Consider the following 9,861-nt stretch of genomic DNA (forward strand, 5'->3'; position numbering starts at 1 on the left):
GGGCTGAGGTCCGATGCCTCACCCTGTCCATTCTGTGGGGATAAATGTGCATTTCTGTTGGTTTTAATAACATCTGCAGGCGCTTTATATAGTGCCTGTGTCTGCTTACATTAGACGATGTGTATTAGAGTTAAGAGTCTTTCACAATTTCCCACATAAACTGTGTTTTTTATGGGGTTGGGAGAGCTCAGCTGTAAAACCTCTCAGCTGAAAAAAAAAAAAAAAGGTTTTTTTTTCACCCAAACAAATTGGGTTGAAATCAAGAGTTGCCTTCAGACACTTTAGAGTATGCATATTTTTTTCTCCCTAGCCACTTTTCATTTAAAAATGAGGCTAGCTGATTTTTTTTAAAGTTTCACTTCTTTTATGAGGATTTAGTTAGGTCATGGCTTCACTGTGGGTTTTGTGGAAGGAAGGTGTTCTTGGCTTTTCCAAAAGAACCCTGCGCCCCAAGCAGGCGCAGCTGCCCCTCTCATTCCCATAGCTCTTTTCCCTGGCCCCACGGCCCTGTGACCTACAGGCTCACAGCATCTGTCCCCACAGGACCTCGTTCTTGCCTGGCTCCCTTCTAGGCTTTGGGGGGGGGAACATACTGTGGTCAAAGAGGGGGAATCAGAGGGGCGGTGAGATGGCACTGCAGACTCCCGTTTGCCACCTAGGTCTGTTCCCAGGAAGCCAGTAAAGGTGGAAAGAGAAAACAGATGCCACACAGACGTCCTCTGACTGCCACACTCAAGCCATGGCACACGCCTGCATACGCCCATAGAGACACAGGCACTAATAATGAATACTGGTTTTGTTTTTGTTTTGATTTTTTTTTTAAGAAGTGGGAGAACTCAGGAAAAGAAAATGAGGATTCCATGCAAGCGAACAGAGTGACTGCTTCACAGAAGGCTGGAAAGGAGGTTCCTAGAATCAGCAGGCTACCTCCTCCAAGAGGATAGAAACTAGAAGTGTGAGCCAGCCGCCCTCTTCCTCCAGCAGAGAGGGTTCTGGGAGGAGGTCGGAATTCCAGCCCCCTTCGCAGGCATAACCCCTTCCTTATTCTCTTCTCTACCTTATTTCAGGGGAAGTCAGATGAAATAAACTGAATTTGGCTGCATATGTAAACACACGCATACACACACTCACACACAAGTGTGTAGGCACTGGCATGCATGGGTGTGGCCAGGCATTAAGAGGTGTAAGGGGTAGCTGGAGGAGCACTCAGGTTCCAGCCTTTTATTGTCTGTGTGACCTTGAACGAAATCCTTACCCCTCTGAGCCCTGGACTGCCTTAAAGTGAGCTCTCCGAGCCAGGCTTCTGTGAGATAGTGAGCGCTAAGGCTTTGAAGAGGCCTGCCTTGTGAATTTTAGCTGTCCTTTATAAATGGAAGGAAATCTGTATTCATTGTGGGAGCCGTAACTCTTTCAAGACTCATATTAGCTGGGCTACGTTGATTTCTGACCTTTATTTGGATCATCTCCTATTCATTATGTTTATAAGTACCGTGCCCCGTGCATGGTAGGCACTCAAGTGTGTGTAAGGCCTAGCAGACACAATAGTGAGCGTGTGCTGGCAGCCGAAGGGAGCAGAGGTTGCAGCTTTATATAAAAAGTAGTATTTGTTCATGGTAAAAAAAAAAAAAGTTTTTAAAAATACAGCAAAGTAAGAGGAGTTTTTAAAAACTTGCCTTTGTTTTCATAGGTCAGAGGTAAAAGTGTACAAAAGTGGGGTCGGGGTCTGTTGACTCTGTCTATAATCCCAGTATTTGAGAAGCTGAAGCAGGAGGATTGCTATGAGTTTGAGGCCAGCCTGGTCTCAAAAAAACAAAACAACAAAAGTAGAGATATAAATGTCTTGGCGCCTGGTATTTTTTTTTTCCATGAATGACTTTTTTTTTTCATGAAAGGGTCATTTGGGCAATATTTAGTTGTCTGGAGAGGCATTTCTTAATATAGCCAGAATTTTTGTTCTAAGGGCTACATGACCACTACTGTGATGGGCTTCTTTAGGCAGGTCTCTAATTAGCCTGCCTGGGGTCTTTTGCTGTTTTGTATTCTCTGGTCCACTTGTTCTGTAGTTAAAGCCTGAAATCCCTAATTCTTAATGATATATCCATGGTGCTTATTTTTGAGTTGTTTAAATATGTACTTTTGAGAGATAATATATTTTAATAATGATAACAGCATGGCTTCTGCCATCACCGGTTTGAAGTGAGCTGACAATGGATGGGGAGGTTCTGGTTCTGAAGGTAGTTACCAAAGTGGGATGCTGGAAAGGGTCGGAAACGGGGAGAACCTGTAGCCCCTGGACAGAGCTGGACTAAGGCAGCCCCTTTCCCGCTCTCTCGCTGGACTCTCCCACGGCCAGGGGAGGTTTATGTCTAAGACTTGCAGAACCCCCAGTCAGTCTCAAGATTGTGTCGTTGACGAGCACTGACCCCCACTTGCAGGGTGTGGGAATGGGATCACCAGCAACTGAGGCTACATTTAGGGATAGACCCCCTCTCTGCCCAAAAAGAGGTTGGGGGCAGTAGAACCCAGATGTCCTGAAAAAGGCCTGGCTGTGCAGGCTGCTCTCAGGAGGTACCCAGGCGAGGTACCCTCTCCATCCCAGGGCTGTAAGGAAAGAGGACGCGGGTGCACATTCTTCCCGAGCTTAGGATGCTTTACCCTGTTAAAAATAGAAATGGGAACCGGACCCCTAAGGATAGTCAGAGTTGAAGAACTGGAGTCCTGGGTTCGAGACTAAGGATGGTTTACTCCCTTGCTCCATTTCTTCATGCATGCTAGGATTTCCAAAAGGGAAAGAAAACCATAACCAGCCTCGGGTTTCCTTTCTGCGTGTCCCCGAGGGGCCTCGGAGGCCGGGGGAGGGGCGCGCCAGCCGGCTCATTACGCTGAGGTGTTGGTCTAGTTAAAGCGCGGGCCTGTTTGATCTGGCGGCGGGTGGCAGAGGGAAAGAAGAAGAAAGGCTGGGGGCGCGGGCAGGGAGAAGCTCACACCTCCCCCGCCGTTTCCTAGCGCCCATAAAACACCTTTTATTAACTCCTTCGCGTCCGGAACGGCCCGCGTGGCCTCGCAGCCCCTGTCACGGTGTTTACAGCCGAAACTAATGGGGTCCCATATTCACCCCGATGGCCGGAGGAGGCGTAGGCCCAGGGTCTCCGTCTTCGTTCCCAACTACAGCCAAAGACCGGGAGCGCTCTTCCCGCCTGGTCCGCAGCAGGAGCGAGACAAGGCCTGAGCACGCGCAGAGCTGCATTCGTGCCGGTGGGCCTGGGGACTGTTCCCAGACAGCAAGTCCTCAGCAGCGTTCACACGCAGGAAACCGGTTGCTTGCACGCGGAGATGCCTGCCTTAGCGCACCCCAGTTTAGCTGCATACTCACCCGGGCCCCCTCCCCCCAAACAAATGCACCAGCTGTGCATGCAGATGTGGGGACGCAGAGCCCGGCTGCGGACACACGCCCACAGGAATCATACAGCACACATGCTCTAAAAAGGATTTGTTAAGTGTTCTGTTGTAAGAGAGAAACCTCAATTTAACCATTAGCAAGAGGTTATTTATGAATAAAACAGCGGTTACATAGGCGAGAGTCCTTACTGCCTGAAGTGCTTGGAGTTGGGCTAAGAGGACCAGTACGGTCCAGGGCTCTATAGGAGTAGTTCTCATAGGAGCTAGACACCTATGAGTTCAGCACTCCCCAGCACAGAGAAGGGGCTCCTTTGTATGGTAGCACCCTTTGTACCTTCCCAAAAGTTCAATCCACACACCCGTGTGCAAGCTGGACTGGGGCTTCTCAACCAAGTAAGTCCCTTTATCTGATTTATTTCTGTCTTCCTCCCCTTTTTAGCTTGCTCTAGACTCTAGCTTCCCTCTTTCTGAGTCTGATCTGCAGTTTGGTTCGGTATTTATCTAAGAGGGGGAAAGGGAGAGCGCTGGCACCAGAGACCCCGGGGACAAGTGACCAGAGAAGGATGCTGGCAGCAGTACCACACAGGCCTACGAGGTTCTCGAAAAACTTTTTTATTAAGTCAAGAGCATAGATATTGCTTTGGCGAAGGGTGGGGCTGCGAGTGGTCACACGGATTTGAGGTAGAAAGAGGGTGGGGTTAGGGAGATATATACCTGAGAGCAACAGGTACGATAGGTAGTTTAAATATGTCAAAAATTCGGGAAGGAAGGGAAAGCTTTTACTTAGAAAGGAAAGGAAGGAAGGAGAAAGAAGGAAAGGAAAGAAGGGGTAAGGGCACGAGGATGGAGAAAGGAAGGGGAAAGAAAAGGGAAGGAAAAGGAAGAAAAACATTTCCCTTGGAAAGCAGAGGTGCTACGGAGGGAAGCGGTGCCTTCCCTCTAGATAGAAGTGCAGCGACAAAAAGGAAAACCACCGTTCCGAAGAGAACGACCCAGGCAGCGTCCCTCTTCCTGGCAGGAAACTACCGATTACTCCTATTGCATTTTAACTCGAGAAGAAGGCGTCCGGGTTACTGACGCAGAGCCCAGAAGGAGACCAGAGAGCGAGCCAGAGAGAGGCGCGAGCACAGCCTTTGGGGTTGAGTTCCACCCAGACGGGTTGCCAGGGTGCGTCTCTTTGGGCGCTTGGGTTTCTGCAGTCCCTCCTTTCTTGCGCCGAGCCTCCAAGAGCCGCCCTTGGCGGGAAGTGAACATATATATAAATTTCTCTTTCTCTTACTGTATCAACAAATTCAAATGACATTGCACGTGCGATCCTAGTGGGTAGTTGCAGCCGCCGACCCACCGGAGCTCCGCAGAGACTGGGCGAGGCGCGCGTGCAAACTGCGGGATCCCGGAGGCCGGCCTTGGCCGCTGAGTCCTTCTCTCCCGGTGGCCAGGTGGGCCAGCCGCAGCCGGGTCCTCGGCGCCGGCCTGGTCTCACTGATTCAGCTCCAGCGCCCAGACTTGCTGAGGCCAGCCGGTGCGCCCTTTAATCCTCTTCTCGCCTGGCCCCAGGGCAGGAGGAAAGCCTTCGTGCTGAGGCTGCCAAGGGACACGAACAAACAAACAAACAAAAAAACAAGAAAGTCAGGTTTAAGTTACTTAGTTCGATCTCCCCAGCTTGGAAGGGAAAAATGTCGGGAGCAGCAAGTGGGCATCTTTAAATGAGTGACAGACGTCTGTTTGTGAAGCAGACTACCAGGACCATAAATCTGCCTTTATGCTCTGAATTCCTGGGATCCAGGATGGTCTGAACAACTTTGAGACATTTGCTACCGAGAATTCGCCAAATCTGGAGAAACTGACTTGGCTTGAAGGTGTCTTGGGGGCAGAGAGAGCAAACATCTCAGGGGACTGGTGCGGAAGGGTGAGAAGGGTAATCCACTTGGTGTGTAACTCGTTCCAGGTTTTCAGTATCTTGACTGGGATGCACAGTTGGGTGCTAGCGCCAGTTCTGGGTGCCTCCCTCACTATGCAGGGAGGAAAATTGGCCTGGCCTCCTCAGTCCTGCCCAGCTCTCTTCACAGGAACCTAGGGTGGTGCTACTTGTAAGAGGCAGTGCCCTACCCGGGTCAGGACCGGCCCTTGCTTCCAACAAGGTGCTCTTCCCGCCAGCCCGCCCGCATCTCCAAGCAGCCCAGGCCCCAAGCAGCTGAGGCTGGAAGTCTCTTTCCGGTGGTTCCAGGTAAGCTATCCCTACTTTGCCACAGGCCCTGGGGGGATCAGATAAAAGCCTGCAGAGCTCCCCAGTCCACTCGAATATGCTTGGGCCTGAGTCTACCAAATTGAAGGAACTCGGGTGGCCAGAAGTCCCACCACCCTGAGGAGGAAGATCATCCAAACTGGTGAAGACCAAGACAGGCTGGCTCGGCTAGTTCAAAGGCCAAAGCCCCTCCTGGTTCTTTCATGAGGTCGCCTAACCCACCACTCAGGCAGCCGGTGGAGCAGACCGGACCCAGCATTGAAAAACTGGTGGTTTTTGTCCTGATTCGCCCTCTGATTCCTCCAGCAAGCCTGTTTCTCCAATTAGTACAATGAGAGAGGTAGACTGGCCTCTGCAGTAAACCCCGTGGAAAACGGTAGGCAATTCCACGCTCAGATACTCATTCTCAAGCAAATTAAAGGAAGGAATCCCTACTTGCATTCTTTTTTTTTTACTTAAAAAGTTATTTTGGAGAATTTCATACGTGAGTACAGCATTTACGTCATTTCCTACTTTCATTCTTAACCTGGCTTCCAGGAGAGCCAATGGACGGAAGCCTCAGAACTTCAAATTTAAAATAAAATCTATTACATGCACACCTTTGGGGGGGGCAAGGTTTTTTTTAATTCATCCTCAAAGAAGACCCTAGGATCACGTTTAGAAACCAAGATTCTGTGTTCACTCAGTTATGACTGAATTTAATCATGACCTCCCCTCCGTGCACATAATGACAGACTGTGACGGTCTCAGAACTCTCCCTAGCCTTTCAAAACCGCACCCAGAACAACACAGCTTTTCCGCTGGCTGTTTGCAGGCCTGCTCTTAACCCAACCCGCACTTTTAGCTGGAGTTTACAAGCCCCGGGACTCACCAACTCCCTTTTCCGCTTGCTCTCCCGGCCGCCATCCGCCTTTTTGAGTTCAGCCTTGAAGGCCTCGGGGTCACCCGCTTGTGCATCCTTGGCCAGCACATCCATCAAGTAGGCGATGTAGCTGGTGGCCAGGCGCAGAGTCTTGATCTTGGAGAGCTTGGTGTCTGCGGGAACATTGGGGATGCACTCACGCAGCTCCGCGAATGCGCTGTTAATGCTCTCTGTGCGCCTCCGCTCCTTCTTGGGTCCTGAGCCTTTTCGCCTGGGCAGGCGGCCTCCAAGCGCCTCCAGCCGACCTGGGCTCTGGCCCGGCCTGGCGTCGGGACCATAGGCAGCGGCTACTGCGGTGGTAGGTGGTGGCCCGCCGGCAGAGAAATCTGGGGCAGCATCAGCGGGGCTCAGCAGCCAGCTCTGGAAGTAAGGCCGCTCCTGGTGGCAGCGGGAGGCCGGACCAAAGAGGAAGGGTTCGTGGAGCATGGGGTGCGCCGGGTGTGGGTGGTGATGGTGGTGATGGTGTGCGTAGCTACCCACGAGGTTCATGTTGGAGAGGCTCCTGGCCTGCGCCGCCAGCCCAATTAGCGCCGCCCCATGCGCCCCACAGAACTGGGCCACCCGTGGGTTCCCGGGCCGCGAACTGACTGGGCTTTGGAGGAGTCCTGAGCAAAGCTGAGGATGACACGCGGGACCTGCTGGCTTCTTCAGGGTTTACTGTAGGCAGAGAGGGAGTGGGTACGGATTTCCAAAGACCCGTTTAACCCTTCTGCGGACTTGCCATCAGGATCCTGCTTATTTAAGGTCTCGGCTTTGATGTCAACCTCTAGCTGGAGCCAATGGAAGGAGGAGGAAAGGGGGTGGCGGTCCCAAGTTTTATGCTCAGCAAGCGCCACTCGATTCTAGGCTGACCACAGGGACTGAGAACCGGCCCCGCCTATGACCCTCCCCTCTCTTAGTTCCCCTCCTGGGAGGGCGGGGGCTACGAACTTGAGGCCAGGCCTGCTCACACCCGGTACTGAAGCTACCACCCTTTCCTCAAGGATCCAAGGAAAGGATTCTAGAATCATCCCTTGAAAAAGAGAGCCTCAACAACACACTCACACACGCAAGTACACACACACCACACTACCCACCCAGGCACCCACCCACTCACACACACACAAACACACTTGATTTCACAGATAGGGACTGAGGACCAGAGCAGAACTGGCTCTTGTTTTTAGGCCTGAAATTCAGAATAGGATGTCCAGCCTTCCCGAACCCGAACTCTAAGGACGCTGCTCATCGTGGGAGCCTGGAGGCCACCGGGCGCAGCAGGGAAGTAGGCTAGGTCCTAACACCTCCAGCCCTACCCTTAGGTTCCTGCTTCAGGCTGAACCTGGAGCTACTACCGCACAGGGTGGTTCTCAGTGGTCCAGTTCTCGCCCAGCTGCTGACTCCCAGGGAAGTCTTCCAGAGGCCGAGGTGGAAGTGGGCGGGAAAGGGAGAGGGCTTCCAGTACTTGGGCACTGACCGGTTTGTTCCGGGCTTAGGGGTTGGGGGTGGAGGCATTGGCTGATCTCGGCTCCTCTCGCCTCTCAGGCGCCTGATTCGGTGTAAACGCCCGCAGGCCGAGCTGAGCTGGTGGCCAGGCAGCCTGGCGGCGCCTTGGCCCAGAGGCATCTCTGTGGCAGGACTCCCCTGTATCTTCGGAAGATTCGCACGTATTGCTGGGAGCCTGTAACTGCTAGGCTACTTACTACATCCGGCTCGCCACCCGCATGAGAATGTTTGATCCTTTAAGATACCTTCACTGAAGCTGACACTGTGGGAAACTAGCCCCCACCCCTGATATCCACGGAGAAATCAGCCTCGGCCACGGCCACTTCACACCCACCCGGCTGAGGCATGGTCTAGCTGTTTAGCCTTGTGCGGCTTCCCTCCGGCCTAGGGCACTTCTCAAAGCTGGGATTCTACAAAGAGATGGCTTTCCAAGAGTTAATAATAACCTGGGAGACCAGGTTTCAAGTCTGGAACTCTGGATCTTCTTTCTATTAAGACCCTTTTTGGTCTTGCTTTCTATTTCTAGGTGGGTTGAGGAAAATGTGCTCCTCTTTCAAGTGTGAGTTAAGGCGGAAATGAGATTATGTCAATTTCTTTTTAATTCGCTTTTAATCCAGCCACGCAAAAGTTGCTAATTGAGGCTCATCCTGTGAGTTACCAGTCAGGGACAGAGGGAGAAAGACCTCAGTGCGCAGACGGGGAATGTGAGGCCCAGTAGCAAGCGGGTAAATGAAAACGAATGTGGACCAGGCCGTGGACCCAGCGAATGACAGCCCATGTGTAAAATCCTAGGAACGCGTGCGTATTGAGATTCTTCGTGTCTGTGTAAACGTGGACTTCTGTGAGAATTCGTTTGCTTCAGGGCATGGATGGTAGCTCAGACAGTCGCTGGGGTCTGAGCGCCAAGGTTCCACCTGTGGGAGCTGGCGGGGCTGTGGACTCTGACTGTGCAGGAGGTGTGGGCAGCGGTGGAGGAGGTCCTGGGTCCCCTCTTTTCTGCCCCAGGCGAGCTGGAAACCCGCCGCGCTGATCGGCGCCTGGCGCCAGCAAGCGCTAGGATTGGGCTGAGCCGGGAGCCAGAGGAGGCTCGCCGGGAGGGCGCCGGTTCCGAAGCTGTTCCGCCGGCTCCCGTGCCTTGCAGACCGGGGAGGCACTCTCTGAATGAGGGAATCTGGGTGGGAGGAATAACTCCATGAGAACGGCCTGGATCCTCAACTCAGCGTAGTCCTGACCCCAAGCGGTCTTCACCCTGGGCTCTATAAGAGGTCTACACTGCTCCTTCGCTGGCACACACCAACCTCCGCGTGTACTTACAGGTCGCATTCCCCTTAGTAATACAATGGCATGACTGTACAAGATTCACATGTTCCTAGGATTTTTTTTAACACGATGTCTGTCACCCTCTGAGTAGGTTAAACATGGGAGCTTCCAGTTTGGCTACTGGGGGTATAAAAAGGCCATAGTTTTATCTGAGGCACATACCTCTAAACACTGGATGCAGCGGTGCACACGTTTTCACAGTTCCAAGAAATCTTCAATTACATCTATTTGTGGAGAGCACATGGGTGCTACAGTATACATGTGGGGGGGAGTCAGAACACAGCTTTTGGGAGTCAATAAGTAGATCCCTGGGATTAAACTCGGCCTTGGTGACAAGCACCTTTGCCCACTGAGCCATTTTACCAGACCACAAGCACTTCTTTTACTTTAATTAATTAAAAACAGTCGCATGTAGCCAGTCCTGCCTCACCAAGTTCTGCGATTTCAGGCCAGAGTCACCACCACACCCTGTTTCACTTTGTATCTTTTT

The 9,861-nt window shown here is 52.1% G+C and overlaps 1 protein-coding gene across 1 annotated transcript; it reads right to left on the minus strand.

The window, feature by feature from the left end:
- Nucleotides 1-4,061: 4,061 nt before the first annotated feature.
- Nucleotides 4,062-7,452, minus strand: Hand1 (heart and neural crest derivatives expressed 1). The gene is made up of 2 exons (XM_050157654.1): nt 6,516-7,452; nt 4,062-4,983 (listed from the first exon to the last, which is right to left on the minus strand). Exons 1-2 carry the CDS (start codon nt 7,053-7,055, stop codon nt 4,879-4,881), a joined length of 645 nt encoding a protein of 214 aa, XP_050013611.1. The 5' UTR covers nt 7,056-7,452; the 3' UTR covers nt 4,062-4,878.
- Nucleotides 7,453-9,861: the final 2,409 nt, after the last annotated feature.

Source organism: Alexandromys fortis, unplaced genomic scaffold (assembly GCF_014885135.2).
Source record: "Alexandromys fortis isolate MF-2015 unplaced genomic scaffold, M_Fortis_MF-2015_v1.1 scaffold_103, whole genome shotgun sequence".
Classification (NCBI taxonomy): domain Eukaryota; kingdom Metazoa; phylum Chordata; class Mammalia; order Rodentia; family Cricetidae; genus Alexandromys; species Alexandromys fortis.